Source organism: Mirounga leonina, unplaced genomic scaffold (assembly GCF_011800145.1).
Source record: "Mirounga leonina isolate KUSES-001 unplaced genomic scaffold, KU_Mleo_1.0 Mir_94, whole genome shotgun sequence".
Lineage (NCBI taxonomy): Eukaryota > Metazoa > Chordata > Mammalia > Carnivora > Phocidae > Mirounga > Mirounga leonina.
Window position 1 is genome coordinate 57240627 of NW_023270855.1, and position 17497 is coordinate 57258123.

The 17497-nt window shown below is 58.6% G+C and overlaps 1 protein-coding gene across 1 annotated transcript; it reads right to left on the minus strand.

The window, feature by feature from the left end:
• Window positions 1–9111: 9111 nt before the first annotated feature.
• Window positions 9112–11216, minus strand: GADD45B (growth arrest and DNA damage inducible beta). Its single transcript, XM_034998510.1, has 4 exons — window positions 10935–11216; window positions 10724–10825; window positions 10104–10326; window positions 9112–9847 (listed from the first exon to the last, which is right to left on the minus strand). Exons 1-4 carry the CDS (start codon window positions 10976–10978, stop codon window positions 9734–9736), a joined length of 483 nt encoding a protein of 160 aa, XP_034854401.1. The 5' UTR covers window positions 10979–11216; the 3' UTR covers window positions 9112–9733.
• Window positions 11217–17497: the final 6281 nt, after the last annotated feature.

The window sequence follows — 17497 nt, forward strand, 5'->3', positions numbered from 1 at the left end:
TCGGGCAAGTGTGAGCTTATTCTCATCCCTGACTATGGGCCTAGAATGTCTAAGGATCTTTTTGTTGCTCCTGGATGTACAAGCGCCCAGTGCACCTAGACACTCGGTACATAGTTGCAAAGTGATGCGTCCCTTTATCCATTCGCTCACTCCACAAATATTTACAGAGCGCCAACCAACTGTCAGGTGCTAGAGCAGAGCGGTGAGCAAATCTGACAAGTATCTCTGTCCTGTGGAGCCTAAGGATGAATATGGAGCCCCAGAGCCATTGCTGTGTTCTGTGGCTCTGGTGCAGCCCACACGTGCAAGCCTGTGAGCGTGCACAGCCACGCACATTTGCATACAGGGTGCAGGCTTAGCCCGGGCATGACCCATGCAGGCAGGTGTGAGTGCACGGGTCCTCTGGTGGCTCTGTGCGGGCCTGTGCAGTCCGGGGCCGGGCTTCTCCTTGGCATTGCCTGCCTGCCCCGCCCATCTGCCGAGAGTGCCCGGGGCCAGGTGGGGCCGGGCGGGCCGGAAACCTCTCCCAGCTGCTGTGCCCAGTTTCAGGGAAGCCACCGGCTGGCATCCTGCCACAGAGCCCGCCTGCCCTTGCACCTGCCCCCTGGGCTTCCAGGAAGGTCCCAGGAGGCCCTGCCTCCAACCCTGCATGACTGAGTCCTCTGCGCAGACCCACACAATGCACGGCGGGGCGGGGGGGGGGGGGGGGTCCAACCCACTTCCTCCCGCACAGTCAGAGTCCCTCACAACCCGAGCCAGAAGAGACTCAAACAGCAAAGTCTCTCCGGATGGGGTAAACTGAAGCGTACACGAAGGACCACTGGAGAGGGTCTCTGCTCTCCGTGGCCGCCCCGAATGCTGCTCCCCCTAAATCCGCTGGTGCAGGCGGTCTGCAGAGAGAGCATTTGAACTTGGAACACGTTGCACTCTCGTGATGACCAAACAGGGTGCATCCGGCCGCAGGTGTGCATGCATTAGGATTTTCACTCACATGTGGATACCTGCACGGATGAGAGTATTTGAAAATAGGGGACTTCTCCACAAATGGTCATTTGTGAGCATGTCTGTGCCCGTGCACAGTGGGTTCATTCACACACCCCGGTGCCACACACAGTAGGTATTTGCACGCGTGAGGACATCTGTTCGCTGTGGCTGTTTGTATGCAGACGGGGGTCTGCCCACATGGGAATTTTCACATAGGAGAGGGACTGTACACAGGGTCTTGCACACAGTAGGTCCTGCACGTGGCGGAAGTCTGCACATGCGCGTTTGCATGTAGGTGCGGGTCTGCACACCGTAGGCTTTGCATTCAGACAGTGTTCTGCACACAGTCGGCCCCCCACACAGTCAGGGGGCTGCACACAGTAGGCCTTGTTGCACGAGGGTCCGTGGCGGTGCAGCCCGTGCGGCTGAGCACGCACCCGATCCCCGCGCCGCCACGGCCCAGCCTGCCTACGCCCGCGCCCCGCCAGGCAGGTCAGGCGGCTCCGGCGGGGCGTGGGGCGGCCAGCGGGGCAGGGAGGCTATTCCGGGCGCTGGCGCGGTGCCCGGGCCCTGCGCGCCAGGCCGCCCGGGGAAGGCGCCACTCACAAAAGGAGGGTCTGTGCAGACGCCCCGCCCTCGGCCGGGCCGCCCGCCGCCAGGGGCTGGGGGAGGGAGACGCCGCCGGGACGGCCGCCGGCGCAGACCCCCCCCCACCCCCGGAGCGGCCGCAGACACCGCGCCTGGCGGGCACCAGCGGGAGGCTGGCACCGCCGGGCGCGGGAGGGGGTCGGCAGCAAGCGCGGGGGCTCCCGCGCGCACCGGCAGCGCGCCCAGGGCGCACACGAGGGGGCTCTGGAGAGGGTCGGGCCCCTGCCGTGGGGAAACTAGAGGGACAGGCCCCTGCACTTCGCCCACTCGGGGATTTCTCTGGCTCTCGCACACCCGCCTCTGTCTCCAATTATCCAATTTTAAGTACCGAGGAAGCCGGGACTCCTGCCTGCTGCGTCGGGAGGGGCGTCTGGGGCCAGGGTCAGCGCCCCTCTCCACCCCCAGAGTGTCTGGCGGGAGGGTGGGGTGGAGGGAAGGCGTGGTCAGGGTTCTCAAGGCCGAGCGTTTTGCAAAGCGCTTCCGTGCATTAAATGGTTTCACCTCGCCACGTGGGGGGGGGGGGGGGGCCGATTAGACTTTCCCTTTTATGGATGGGGAAACTGAGTCACGCTCGCCGCGCGTCGCGCGCGGGTAGATGGTAAGCCGCCGAGCGCCGACTCGCATCCAAAGCTGTGCGGCCGCCCCTGTCCTCCTGCCCCCTCGCAGCCACCCGAGGAATTCACGGCGCGCCTGGCGTGTACGCCGCGGCACAAACGTCGCCCCACGCGTGCACGCACGTGATCGCACTTTCCCGCTCCGACATGTGCATGCTCACGCATGGGGAGAGAGCAGCCCCGTGTGCGCGAGGGTCTTTGGCTGGGCCTCGGCCGCCCGGAGACGCCCCTCATCCCACCCCACCCCAGCCCCAGAGCCTGGGAACCTCCGGCGCCCGCGCCCGGGAGGAGGGGGTAGGGTGGGAAAGAGGAGGCACGAACAATGCAGGGAAAGGGCAGGGAGGGGCTTCTCCAGATGGAGCTTCTGTGTGTCTGTAAGTGTGTCTGCCGTGCGTCCTTGGGGGAGGGGGTGGCATTCGGGCTGTGCGTCAAGCTGGGTGGTTCGGGGTCTCCGGAGGCGGTCGCCGGGCACCGTGGGTCCCTGGCACACATGACCTTCACCAGCCCGGGCTGGCGGCATGCAGCTCTCTCCCTCGTCCTACAGCTCCAGGGCTGTCTGTCATTCCCAGACTGTCCCCTTCCAACAGATAAAGCCACGCTCTTGGATCGCCTGCCCACCTTCACGTGTGCCCAGCCACGAGCTTGGCACCACCAGGACCTTGAAAATCTAGCAGAAACCCACGCCCCCTGCCTGGGGATCAGGGTCAGGAGAGAACAGGAAGGATGAGGCACCAGGCAGGACACCCCAGGCCAGTGAGGACTGTGGGGCTGGGAAATGCTTGCGGTAGTTCCAGAAGGAAGGAAAAAGGTGAAGGCAGGGGTGGGACGGCCGGAGTCCGGCCCTGAACCCTGGGAGGAAGGAGGGAAGAAGTATTTCGGAATGGCTTCCTTCTGCTGCTTTCCTAGAAGAGGGTACATCATCTCTGGAAAAACACGCCCCCACCCCTCCCCGAGCCGTCTTACCTACTGGAAGGAGCCAGAGGTGAACTGGGCCCGGGAGTTGCCCGCGCACCTTGCTGTGGGAGAGCCACTCTGCAAGGATGCTACCCGAGTGCCCCTGAGCACCCTGCAGCGGTCACCTGCAGTGATTCTCAGCAGCCCCCAGCCTTGCCATAGGGCAGGACCGCTGCAGGACGCCCTCGGGGGAGGCAGGAAGGACTCTGGGACACATTTGGTGGGTAAAGAAATAACTCTCCCCCTCCCCTCCCTGGCTCGGGTGTGAAGACCTGGGGCCCCGGGTGGGTGTCCTTATTCATTTCCTGGTCATTGGGCCTCTGCTGGGAAAGCCCAGAGAACCAGCTAAAGAGGGGTGTGTGTTGGAGCATGTGCGCGTGTGCGCACGTCTGTTGAATGGGAGGCTGGCTCTCACGTGTCTACAGGTGTGACTGGGAGGACGTGTTTGGGTATTTCTGAGTGGGGGTGTGATGGGGTGAACGGTGTCTGTGCACAGGAGGTCGAAGCCCTGGTCCCTGGTGTGCGTGGATGGGACCTTACCTAAAGGGAGGCTGTTTGCAGAAGGTAGAGACGGTCCGTGAAGGCGGGCCTAGCCCCATACAGCTGGCGTCCGCACAAGGTGTCCTTTGGACACAGAGATGCACATGCATGGAAGCCGCCGGGAGGACTCAGGGGGACCACACCCAATCCCACCAGAAGGAGAGAGGCCTGGAAAGATCCTCCCTCGAAGCCACAGAGGACACTTTCAGCTCACATTCGTGGCCACCAGAACCAGAGGCCAGGCCGTTTCTGCTGTGGGGGCCCCCCCCCCCCCCCCCCCGCCGCCCCGTCACTTTGTTACAGAAGCTCCCGGACACTCCTACAGTGGGCGCAGCATGAGGTCAAGAACAGTGTGTGTGTGTGTGTGCGCGCGTGTGTGTGTGGCCACGCCCATTTGCGAGTCTGAGGATCTGAGCGCATGCTATTCCCATGCGTAAGCACACAGGTGTGCGTGTGCACGTACCTGCAGCCGTCCACGGCTGCAGCACAGTCCTCCGGCCACCAGCCGCATCTGCTGCCCCCCCAGAACTTACACGCAGAGCCACCTTCCAGGCGGAGGCTCCGCCGTTTTGCAGAATCAGCAGCTCCCCGCTGTGGGGAGGAGGGAAGGGTCTAGGTATAACCGTGAGACCCCAGTTGGTTAGGGGTTCTGGGCGCCCACGACTCACAGGTAGATGCACAGACACCTCATTCAGGTAGAAAGACTCCTGTGAACAGTTGCATACTGACTCACGTAATAATAGCTAAGTCTTCTGGAAGGCTCCCTGCTGTTCTAAATGCCTAACATATTTCAACCAACTAATGCTCACAACAGCCCCAAGAGATGGACACTCCTATTAGTATTCCCATTGCACAGATAAAGAAACTGAGCCCACAGAGGTGAAGCAACTTGCCTCAGGGCACACAGCCGGCCACCCCCACAGGGCCGGGTTCCAGCTTCCCTGCCATGGGTGGTGTCACTCGATCTGGTCAGGACCCAGCACCTGGCAGGCCAGCAGACAAAACAGTCTGTCCTGGAGAAGGAGGTCATCATCAGTGGGTCAATCTCTGTACACAACTCAGAAGTCTCTGTGCCCAAGCATTTCCAAAGTGCCAGGGGATCACAGGCAGGATAAAATGTGTCCTTACGCACAGGCAGGTGCTGGGAACCTGGAAGGGCGGAGTTGGAGACAGGAGACAGGCTTTCGGAGGTCCTGTGTGGAGACCTTCCCCAAAGAGGGGGGCATCTGATACGAGAACAAAGAAAGCTGAGTCGGGGTTCGCTTGGGGAGGGGTCGTGTGAGGGGTTCAGGGCAGAGCGGTCCGCGTGTGCGCAAGGCAGAGCTTGGACGGCAGGTGTACAAGCAGGGTCTGGGCGTGAGGCGTGGTGCAAAGCCCCACCGGGGTGATTGCTGATGTCAGCCGTGTGCAACACGGAGTGCCCTCCCGTGTGTCCTTGTCCACACGGAAGGATGCTAGCGTGCACACATGGGACAACAGACGCGGGGCAGGCTATCCAAGTTTGACAGTGACACACACACAGGATGGATGAACCTCCAAATATCATGCAAGGATCACAAGCCATCGGACCTGTGATCCCATTTCTGTGAGATGTGCTGAACAAGGCAAAGCCACAGAGATGGGCAATGGATTCATGGGTGCCAGGAGCTGGGGGAGGGGCTGGGGAGTGACTGCTGACAAGGACAGGGCTTCTTCTGGGGTGATGGAATGTTCTGGAACTAGACAGGGGTGGTAACTGCACAAATCTGTGTAGTATGCTAAAAACCACTAAATAACCCTGTAAAGGGGTACATTTTATGGTTTGTAAATTATACCTCAATTACATAAAAATAAAAATATAAACAGATATAAAAACCTAGCTCTGCATCACACAGGCCTCGGCTTGGTCCCTGATCGTACCACCGTCCTGCTGTGTGACCTTGGGCAAGTTACTGCACTTCTCTGAGCCCTTGTGCTCCCTTTCTGTGAAAAGCAGATAATGACAGGAGCTACCTCATGGAGTTGTTTCGAGGCTGGGCGGAGATAACAGGGCAGAAGCCGCCCCAGGCAACGTCGGCTGTTCTAACATTGATCTCAACCTGGCTGCCATGTTTGGCCATCTTCCTCCTAGGCCCCTGCTTGTCCTCAAGTCCAGGGCCATGTTACGTGTTTCAGGACATGCTCCCAAGGCCAGCCCCCTTCTCTGGGCACAGAGGGTTCAGGAACTAGCTTGAGTCCTACACACTGTTAAGTCCTGGGGGCAGAGATGACATCTGTATTTACATACTTATCAACATGCATGTAACTCTGTGCCCATGTCCATTTGGGCGGGTGTGTGTACCCACGCAGACAGACGCTCAAGGGAGGCTATGTGTCTATTGGACCAGTGTGGACAGGGAGCTCGGAGAAGCTAAGCGACTTGCCCAAGGGGGTGGGGTGAAGCCGGACTTCCAGCCCTCTGCCCAGGAGCGCCTGGGTGGGGCTGAGTGGGTGACAGTGTGTCTGGGGTCTGGGAGCTGGATACGCCTGTAGCAGCTGGGTGCACGTGTAGCCGCATGGGGGGGTATGCCCCTGCGTGCGTGTGTGCCTCAGGGCCACGGGTGTTGGCGTGGACAGAGGCGAGCGTGGGTACCTGAGGTGAACCTGCACCCCACCCCACGGGTCTGCCTGCACCCTCCTGCTGATGTTGCAGTCTCCTGGCCCCCCGCCCCCATCCCCCAGCAATGGAAGCCCAGAGGAGTCACCTGCAGAGGTGACCTGGGGCAGCTTCTCTCTGGCCCTCTCTGGCGTGAACTGTGTGGGAGCGGTGTCCTGGGGACAGTGCCATCTGTCCCCTCACCCTCAGCCTGCATTTTCCCCAGGGGCTGAGTAGCCCATTGGTGACAATTCAAGATCTTGGCCAGTCTGTGGCTCCTCCACGTTGGGCCTCATCTCCTTTTCTGGAAAATGGACTTCCTACTCCTGTTAATCCACCACCACCACCACCACCACTGAAGCCACGGAGACAGCATCCGGAGAACCACTGCTGGAAGCTAAGAGCCGCGGCCCTCTGCGTTTGTGCAGAGGAATGCCCAGAGAGCTGGGGTTTGAATCCCAAGCCTTGGGTTCCTCTCCCTGATCTGGGAGGTCATGCCCCTCCCCAGCCTTCGCTTTTCACCCACAAAGTGAAGGAACCAAATATCCGAAGTTTAAATCAAACCCAGGGTGAGGAAAGGAGAGGCTCTGGAGCCTGAGACAGAAGGAAAAATCAGCCACGCCAAACCTACCGTAATCTACAATCCTGTTCACGAGCAAAAGTGTCCTGCCCTTTCCTTGCATTTGAGTTCCTAAAATATTGCTTGAAAATAGTCTTCAGTTTGCTGAGTTTGGGGCATCCACTTTCTTAAATTTTGCGTGGAAGGCTCGCCCTCATCTCGGCTCTGCTAACTCACAGGGTGGAGTAAGGAGATGATTCTAGAAATGCATGGGGCATAATAATAGTGCTGGGATAGCAGTAATAATGGCCAATCCTTCTTCTACTTTCTATGTGGGAAGCCCTAATCTAAAAAATACTAACCTTGTCAACAATCTATGAGGTAGACAGCATGATTATCCCGATTTTTAGGCAGTGGGACTGAGGCACAGAGAGGTTAGGGTACCAGCTGAGGATCACACAGCTTGGGTCCCACCCATGCCTTGTATGTCCTTGGGGCCCTGGAGCCTGGACAGAGGACCTAGGGATGAGAGAGTCAGAGGTCACAGCCCCTCTGGATGGTCAGAATCAAGATGAGGACAGAGAGACCCATGCCCACGGTGGAACCGCCCGGTGCGGATAACCCTGCAACACCAAGAGCTGCCCCTTGTCCCCACTAGTCCTTCCCCATCAAGCCCCCTCCCCCTGAGGTGGGGTGGGGAATCCTTCAGCCTCTGCTCCCCTCCCCAGGTTCCCTCCCCTCTGGGCTCTATCTCAGGGATTCACCCTCCCCATTCCCCCCCCCTCCTTGGAGTCCCCTTCTTCCCTCCTCACCTCCCCCCTGGGGCTCCCTTCATCTGCCCCCTTCCCCCTCCTCGGGGCTTGGCCTCCTCACTCCCCTCCCCCACCCCGTACAGGGGTCCTTTCTGAGCCCCCCCAGTCCCATAGGTCCCTCCACACCTCCCCCCCAACCCCGAACCCTCTCCTCTCCAGACTCCCCCCTCCACCCCTCAGAGCTCTGGCCCCTCCCTCCACTTGGCATCTCCCCTCCCCCTAACCTCTCCAGGATTCCTTCCGCCGCTCCCCCCACGGGGGTCCCCACTGAGGGATCCATCTCAGGGTCTCCTTCCCCCCCTCAGGGATCCCCTCTCCCCACTTCGGCTCTCTCCTTCCTCCAACCCCCAGAAGGAATCCCCGCCGCTCCCTCGCCTCTCCCTCTGGGACTTCCCCCTCCATCTTTCCCTCCCTCCCATCCTCCCCGCCGGGGCTCCCCGCAGACCCGTGACTCCCGGGGGACCGCCGGGGTTTTCCTCCCGCGCCCACGTAGGGCTCCGTGGAAAGGTCGCGGCCTGCGGCGGGGCCCGCCCCCCCGTCCTCCTCCCCGCGGGGCGCAGGGACACGCGGCTGCCCAGGCGCCGCGAGCCCACCCCGCAGACCTGGGGCGGGAAGACCGAGGCGGGGCTCGCGCTCCCAGCCGGCGGCCGGGGAGCCCCCGCGCCTGCAGCTTCGGGAGAACCCGGAGGTGGCCCGCCAGGCCTTACAGTTTCGGTTTAGAGGCAAAGCGCAGCACCGTGCCAAGCCCAGCTGGGCTGAGAACAGGACTTCCTTGGGTGTTTTTTGCTTGTTGATCTTAGTTTGGGGAAAGAAAAAAATCTTTTTCTAGTGCAGTGAAGAAACCTATCCTGGGAGGGAGAAGGCTTGGGTGCGGTGGAAGGCCCCTCCCTGGGGGTTGCCCAGAGGCGCTCTTCCTGCAAGGCCAGCCCTGCCAAGGCAGCTCTGAGCCCTGAGCCCCCCGTGGTCCAGGTGCCCCCCCTTGACCCCTCTGGACCTTGGGTTGGTGGCAGCGGGGCAGGCAGGGGCTGCAGCCAGCCCCCCAGGGGTGCGTCTCTATATGCCCGGAGCTTGGGGTTGGCTCCAGCATAGCCAGTAACAGGGGTGGTACAGCGGCCAGGTTTCGTAATAAACCGGTCTTTTAATTGCTATGGGGCAGGAGGAGGGAGGATAAAAAAAAAAAGAGGCAAAGGTTTGTTGGGCTTGGTTGGCGCCGGCTGCAGAGAGAAGAGGCACTGTTTTTGCAAAGGAGCCTGGAGCTGCTAACAGGGACTTAAGTAACACTTCCTGGTGAGCCTGCGGGAGGAGATTTGGGGGGGCAGTGCCGCTGGGGCACGGGGAGGGGGGCAGAGGTCCTGGCCCCTCTCGGGGTGACAAAGACACAAGAACCCAGAAGCTTTAGAAGTTTATTACAAGGTCACTGTAGAAGTAAAAATATATGTATCTGTAAGCTTCCCATCTCTCTCAGTGGTTCAAGTAACAAGTGCAAGTAACAAAATAGATTGTCTATTCCGTCTGCAAACTGGGAGTTCCTGGGTACAGAGAGCAACATAAGCCCCAGCTCCCAAGTCCCAAAGTCTGGTCCTGGCAAGGGTGCAGACCCCCGCTCAAGCGAGGCCCATGCAGATGCCAGTGCCGGTCTCAAGCAGGGTGGGGGGACGCAGTAGGTCTCGCTCCACCCCGAGTATGGAGTCCAGGCCCTCCACTGTGGGGGAGGCTGCAGCTCCCCCACTCCAGCTGCTCTGCTGCAGAGCCTGAGCTCCAGGTTCCCCTCTCCTGCTGGCCCGGGTCCCCCTCTTCTCCTCTCCCGGCGGGGGGGGGCCACAGCGGGCGCTGCTCCAGGCTCACCGCCCTGGGGGCAGCGGCATGCTCCCCTCTTCTCCAGTGATTCTGCCCCCATGGTCTCACAGGTTGGGTCGTTTGGGGGGGTTGTTCTGGGGGGGAGGGGTCAAATATTTATTTTATTTTTTTTTTCGTAGCAACCCAGCCGGTTCTGATGCTGGGAAGAGTCTCAACGCTCCTGGAGGGAGATGTAGGGGACCCACTGGTTGTTCCCTCGGCTCTCTTCGCAGTAACTGGCTACCTCCACCAGGCCGTGGCTTTTCCAGGCGTCTGTGTGAGGGTTCTGTGATGGGGGGAAAGATGGGGTTCAGTAGGAGCCTCAGGAGTGGGCAGGAAGCCTCCCTCTCCCAGGGCCCCTCTGGGGAAAACAGGCCAGCTCAAAATAGCTCCCCGGGGAAGGAGGCCCTGCCGTGCAACCCACGGGACATGCCGATCATGGCTGAGCGCTGAGCTGGTACGAGACCGGCCAGCTCAACTTTGTTGACAAACACGGGCCCAGGTGCCTGGGCAGGGTGGGGCAAGTCCCAGGCCCAACTCACCGTGACCAGGAGGCAGTGCAGGTCTCGGGGCTCGGTGGTGCCTTGGGTCTCCGCTGGCTCACCCAGCAGCTGGGCCAGGCGCTGCATGCCTGACACCCGGACGATATTAATGTCGTTGTCACAGCAAAAAGACTGGATGAGTGTGAAGTGGATCTGCAGGGCGATGTCATCCTCCTCCTCTTCATCAATCGCCAGAAGGCACAGGACCACACTGTCAGGGTCCCTAAGGGGGCCAGAGGAAGGAGACAGGTCAGCTGGGGGCTGAGGAAAGGCCACTGTGCACAGGGGAGTTTCGAAAAGCAAAGAGAAACCGAAGGCGCGTAAGGGATTGAGTGTGCATGCAGCTGGAGGCTGGGTGGGGGGGGGATGCACGCTTCAAAACATTTAGGGGGGCAGAAGGCAGGAGCAAATATGGTGGTGGGCACTTGCAAACGCTGCAGCGTCAGGATACTGCAACCCCCCCCCCCCGCCCCGCCCCAAAGCAAGCCTAGAGGCGCTCCATCCACAGTGGGGACGCTTGGGGAAATCCTAGCCCTGTGCGCGAGAGAGGTGCAGCAGGGAGTGTGCAGAGCGGAGGGGGTCCCCACCCGCGCCCAGTCCGGGGACGGGGTGTGACTCACACATTCATCAACTTGGCTGACTCGTACACCCCCACGGTGAGGCGGTCCTGGCGCTGCGCGGCCACCAGGAGCTCCTCTACGGCGGCGCTCACGGTCTGCATCCTGGGGTCAGGAGAGAAGGGGGGTCAGCGCTCGGCCCGGCCGGCCACCAGTAGCTCAGGTCCCCGCCCGGCCGGGCTGCCGTCAGGCGGCCACAGCCCCGGCTACTTACTTCTGCGCCGCGTTGTCGCACGCCACGAGCTCTTCCAGGGTCATGTTGCAGTTATAATCCACAGTGGAAAGCAGCCCCACGACAGTCCCCAGCGAGAAAATGCAAAATCCGAGGCCGGAAAGCCCAAAACCTTCCTACGGAGCCCGAGCGCTCGTTCAAGACCTTCGGAAGGCAGCGAAATCCTCCCCCAAAGAAGGAAAAAAGAAAAATGGCAAAATCCTCAGCAAGAACAATCCTCACGGCTGCAGAGGAAAGGATCGCGTCCACGACTTCAGCGATCTGAGCCCGCGGCCGCCAGCGCAGATATTTATAGACTCGTAACCAGAGGCGTGGCCTCGGTGGCGCGTCCGCCCCTCCTATTGGCGAGCCAACAAAGGCGAGAGAAAGTCGCGCTACGGTTGGCCGGCGTCGGGGAGGGGGCGGAGCGCCGCGCGGGGGGCGCCCACGTGGGGGCGAGAGCCGGGAGGAGGGCGCGGGGGGGGGGGGGGGGGGAGGGGGGTGGCGGCGGGGAGCGTGAGTGCCAGAAAAGAAAAAAAAGCAGAAGTTTTCCTCCTGATTTCCCGGCAGCTGCACCGCGTTTCGGGGCGCGCGCGGGATTTCCAGCGCGCAAGGCCGGCGCGGACTTTCGGAGCGGGGGGGGGCCTGGAATCCCCTTCTGGCCCCAGGAGAGTCCCCGGCCCGCGCCTTTCCCAAGTTCTGCTGAGGGCCTGCACGAGGAGGGGGCCCAGTTTGCAGCCTGATTCCTCCCCTCCGCAGGTGGTGTGTGTGCGGGGGGGGGGGGGGGGGTTGGCTGCAGGGACCCCAGACCCTGGGTGACTTAACTTATCTGGGGCCCTGTGTCCCCACCTGTCTAATGGCCATGCAACGCCGGCCGCATTGGTTTGGAGGGAGCGTTAAATAAAATAAAGGGTACATAGTAAGTGTTCGATAGACGGTGGCGGTTGCATGAGGCCGCCGGGAGGCCCCCAAAATTGCGAGCTGCGAAGGCGGCCTCTGTGTCGCCACCTGCCCCCTGAGAATGCACACCAGCCTCATGGAGTTGCAGGAAGCATCGAATAAGACAAGGGGTACACAGTAAGCGTTCAATAAATGTCACCCGGTGGCAAGGGCTAGCCGCCTCGAGGTCCCCAGAAGTAAGGGCTGCACAGCCGTAGGCGCTCTAGGGACGAGCCCGGTCGCCCCCTCGTCACCCCCCGCGAGTTTCAGGGTGGGGCGCGCGTGGGAGGCGCAGGTGGCTGGGCCCGGCCGGCCCCGCGCCCCCTGGCGGCGCCCCGCGCTTCACCATCGGACCGCACCTCGCACCTGGCGGCGCCGAGCTGTTGGCGGCGCAGGAAGCGGGGAGGGATGGTTCTTGCTTGCGCCGCACCGGGCCGCTTCGGGTGCGCCGGCAGTGACAGTGGCCACTTTTATTCCTCCTTCCGGAGTGGACGCTGATATGCACGGAGCGCCTACGGCGTACCAGGCTCCCGGTATCATGGTTCGTTTAATTTTCAAAGACCCAAGAAGCAGGGTCCATACTTAATCTGCATTAGACAAAAGGGGAAACTGAGGCTTAGGGAGGCCACGGCTCCCGCAAGCCACCGGCCAGTTGGTGTGGGAGCCACACGTGCGCGACAGACACGGCTGCACGCAGGGACTGCCGCCAGCCTCACCGTCTCCCCGGGAAGGCAGTTCACGAGCCTGGCGGGCAGGCCGGCGTGGGATTGCCTCCCACGGTCGATCGGGGGCTCCCGGGTGACTCACAGCTGCGTCCCCTCCCCCGCCAGCCTGGGGTCTGGTCCCGCGTCTCGGTTCCCCTGGCTCCCGGGCCCGCGGTCCCGCTGACGCATCGCGCCGCCTCCGCGCCGCCCACCGTGGGGGCGCGAAATGTCCCGGGCGCTGAGAGGTGTGGCGGTGCCACCTGGTGGCCACACGAGGTCTCTGCGACCGAAGCGCCGGAAGGGAGGCCCGGGGGCGGGGGCGGTGAGGCGAGGAGGGTGAGGGTGACGGGACTGGGGTGACAGTTGCAGTATTTTATAGACACAGTATTTTACATGTGCGACGAAGAACTTTATAGATGCCATGTCTTTTCAAAATCAGAGACAAACTCCTGCCCGGGTGTACCTGTTTTGTTTTGTTTTTTATATTATGGTAAAATACATTTTGATCATTTGCAAATGTACCATTCAGCGGCATTAAATATATTCTCCGTGCTGTGAAACCATCACCCACTATCTAGATGCAAAACTCCATCCACCACTATCTAGATCCATCCTCTCCAACATAAACTCGGTACCCATTCAACAGGAACCCAGACCCTGGGACCCACCATTCCACTTTCTGTCTCTGTGGGTTTGCCTATTTTAGACACCTCCTATAAATGGAATCAGACAGTGTTTGTCCTTCTGTGTCTGGCTTATTTCACTGAGCACAATGTCCTCAAGGTTCATCCACGTTGTAGCAGGTGTCAGAATTTCCTTCCTTTTTTCTTTTCCTTCTTCTTTTTTTTTTTAATGTAAGCTCTACTGCAAGGTGGGGTTGATCTCATGACCCCAAAATCAAGAGTCACATGTTCTATGGACTGAACCATCCAGGTGCCCCAGGATATCCTTCCTTTTTTTTTTTTTAAGATTTTATTTATTTACTTATTTATTAGAGGGAGAGCATGAGCAGTTCGAGGAGCAGAGGGAGAGGGACAAGCAGACCCCACACTCAGGGAGAGCCTGACTCAGGGCTTGATCCAATGACCCTGAGATCATGACCTGAGCCAAAATCGAGAGTTGGCTGCTTAACCAACTGAGCCACCCCAGCACCCCTTAAGGCTGAATAATATTCCAGTGTTTGGATGGACCATGTTTTGCTTGTCTATTACTCCATCGATGGGCACTTGGGTTGCTTCCCCCTTTTGGCTGTTGTGGATGCCTGTTTTCATCAGTAAAATCTTAGTGGAACCTGGACATGGGATTGGGGTAGCGAGTCTGTGGCATTTGCCTCCGGCACAAATTTTAAGGAAATACCACAAAACTCAGTCATCAAGATCAACAATATTCTAAAGCAGTATTCTTTAAAAATCAAAATTTATGCAAAATAAAACACCCCATCTATGGCGAACAAAATATCAAGATTTTAAATATCCAATAGGGCCAGAACTAGGGTTAGGGCAGGGAAGTGAGTTGTGTAGGTACAAGGTCAGACCCTTTCTTTATTTACAATTTTCGTCTTTTGTTCACCATAGATTTTTTGGCACTGATTTTGATTTTTTTTTTAAAGATTTTATTTATTTATTTGACAGAGACAGACACAGCGAGAGAGGGAACACAAATGGGGAGTGGGAGAGGGAGAAGCAGACTCCCCGCCGAGCAGGGAGCCCGATGCTGGGACTCGATCCCGGGACTCCAGGATCATGACCTGAGCCGAAGGCAGTCGCTTAACCAACTGAGCCACCCAGGCGCCCCGATTTTGATTTTTTTTAATATGTATCTTGATGATTGAGTTTTTGGCGCCCCCTTAAATTTTGTTCCTGAGTCACCTTACCCTAAACCCAGCCCTTGAGGATGTCCCTATCTGCACCAAGGAGGGGTGATTGCATCTACTGAGGGTGAGACCCACAGCACCTCATGGGAGAATACGTGAGTCCGGGACTTCCCCAGCAAGGGAACGGGCATATCCATACCCACCTCAAAAATGAGACCCTTTGTCTCAAGAATCGATAAATGGAACCACATTTTATATATTTATTTATTTGTCAGAGAGAGAGCAAGAACAAACGGGGGGGGGGGCAGAGGGAGAAGCAGGCTCCTCGCCGAGCAAGGAGCCCTAGGACTCCGGGATCATGACCTGAGCCATCTGAACCATCCACGTGCCCCTGGAACCTCATTTTTTGTAATGTTGCATTGCATTGAAGGTACTAATATGACCGAGCTTTTATCAGGTGCTTACTACGTGCTGTGCAGTTTGTAAGCAGTCTCTCTTCTGGGGGTTCACACCACGTCCACTGCCCACAAAGTGGCACTTTGCGGCTATGCCAAGTTCACAGAAGAAGGAACAGAGACTCGGGAAGACGGTGTTGCTCGTTCAAGGGCACAGAGCCTAGAGTTCCCTGAGGACATTCCCAGACGCTCCAGATATCCCAAGGCCCCAGGGGTTAGGACTGGATGTTTAGAGCCTAGAGGGAGAGGACAGGGAGGGGTGGGGGGCACACAGGGATCAAGGAAGCCAGACTGGGGAGGAGACAAAGCAACGTGAGTGCAGAAGGATGAGTGGGTGTTTTCCTGGTGAAGACGGGAGGAGGCATGCCAGGCAGAGGACACAGCCTGGCCTTTCAGGAGGAGGCTGATTCCCAGGAAGGGTCTGGACACAGATTCTTTGAGGCTCTGCTTTGCTCTGGCTAAGGGGGCAGAGAGCATTAACACTTGGGGTGCAAAGTTTAAGGGATCAGCAAAAAACTCAGTCATCAAGATAACTAATCTTTTTTTCTCTCATTTTTTAAATTGAGACGTAATTCACATACCGTAACACTCACCCTCTTACAGTGTCCAGTTCAGTGGGTTTTGTATAGTGACAAGCGCATGCAACCATGGCCGCTGGTCCAGAATGAGATAAATGTTTTATTGCGATAGTTTAACTCAAACAAATGCCCCCCAAAGTCTGTGATGGACGCAATGGTAAAATCTCCCATCAAGACAGGATCAATGATTGCCACATCAAGCCATTTCGGAGACCCAGCCAAAAGGAAAAAAATCAGTATGACTGATTTGCCCTGATTTAAAATTTTGAAAATGTATCCATGGATTTTTTTTTTTTTCCATTTGCTTTACTTTCTTAAAAGCATTGCATCAAAATAGCATTTCTCATCCTGATTGAGTTTCTGCTTCACCCAAGTCCAGGCCCTGCTTCTTGGGACCCTGCCTTTAAACCCTCCCTCACCTCCACCCTCTCCGCACAAACCTGGGAGTCAGGGGGTTGCTCTCAGTGGATGAAGGAAGAAAGCAAGGGGGTTGGAGGGTCTGCCTTCCCCGGGAGGGGGCATCCAGCATGGAGGCTGGAATGCCCCAGGAGGAGAGGAGGGCCTGGGGAGGAAGTGGGAGAGGAGGGGTGCTGCCTGGAGGCCCTCTTCATGACAGGAGGTGTTAGGGACCAGATGTTTGTGTTCTGTAAGCTGAGGCCCAGACCTCCAGTGGGGTGGTTCTTGGAGGTGGGGCCTCTGGGAGGTGATTCGGGTTAGGTGAGGTCATGAGGGTGGAGCCCCGTGGTGGATTAGCACCCTTATAAGGAGAGGAAGAGAGATCAACCCTTTCTACACCATGTGAGGACATGGCGAGAAGGTGGAGGCAGCAGGGGGGAGAGGCCAACCCTGCTGGAGCCTAATTCCCGACTTCCAACTTCCAGGACCGTGAGGAGTCAGGGATTATGGCTCCAGGCCCCCCAGTCTATGGTGTTTTGTTATGGCATCCTGAGCTCAGCAGGAGGGGGTGTGAGGGACAGGGGAGGAGCATGGGGGGCAGACAGAGCCCCCCTGGACGGCACATGGAAGGGATGAGATGACCAAGGAGACTTCTGATTGCTTGGCTTTGCATCCCAGCTTTCTTCCCGGTCAGCTGTGTGAACTTGGGCACGCCATTCCCCTGCTCCACTCCCGTGCCTCAGTTTCCCTCTCTGCTAATGGATATAATAGCATTATCCAGGATTGTTCTGAGCACCGAACAAGTTCCTTCTGGTCCGCACTTAGAAGAGGACTCTGTGGGTGCAGCCAGTGCCTCTAAATAGGGGTGTTTTCTAACTTTCAGGCATTGGTTGGAGGCCCAAGGGATGCTGATATGGTGCTGGGGGTAGGCGCTCCACTTCGGGTGGAGTGGTCAGGGGAGATGACACTTGAGCTGAGACCTGAGTGACATAAAGAGCCAGGCTTGGGAAGCATGAAGCGAGAGTGCTTCCAGCATAGCACGTGCAAAGGCCCTGAGGTGGGACCACACCTGGCACGCTTGAGGAGCCCCCAGGAGGACCAGGTGACTGGAGCAGAGTTAGTGAGAGGTGTCGGGGGGGGATGAGATCAGAAAGGTGGGCCTTGGGGGCTGCAGCAAGGGGGGGGCGTCTGGGTGTGACTCTGGATGTGCCAGGAAGCCACTGTCAAGTTTGAAGGAGAAGCTGGCCTCTGACATCATGTGTTTTTGGTTTTTTTTTTGCAGAGATGAACAAGACGTGATTCCTGTCCCTAAGGAGAGGCTTCCGGGTGGATGTGAGTCATCATCTGAAGTTGGAGATGTTGGTAAGACAGGATGGGCTGGGAGGAGGTGGGGATGATGCTGCAGGTGGTGGAGGTGACAAGGGCAGAGGCCAGGAGGTGAGAAGGCCAGGCAGGTTTGGGAATTGCTGAGGAGGAGGGAGGGCGGTGGGGGGGGGCGGGGATGGCGAGTAGCAGGTGGTCTGGAGGCCTGCCAACTGCGACATCCTAGGGAGGGGTTGAGGGGGTTCTGGTCTGAGGTCACACTCACCTGGCTCAAACCCCACCTGCACCCCTGTGTGCCCTTGACTGAGGACTTAATCTCTCTCTAACTCCCTCTTTTCAGGGAAAGATCAGACTAGTG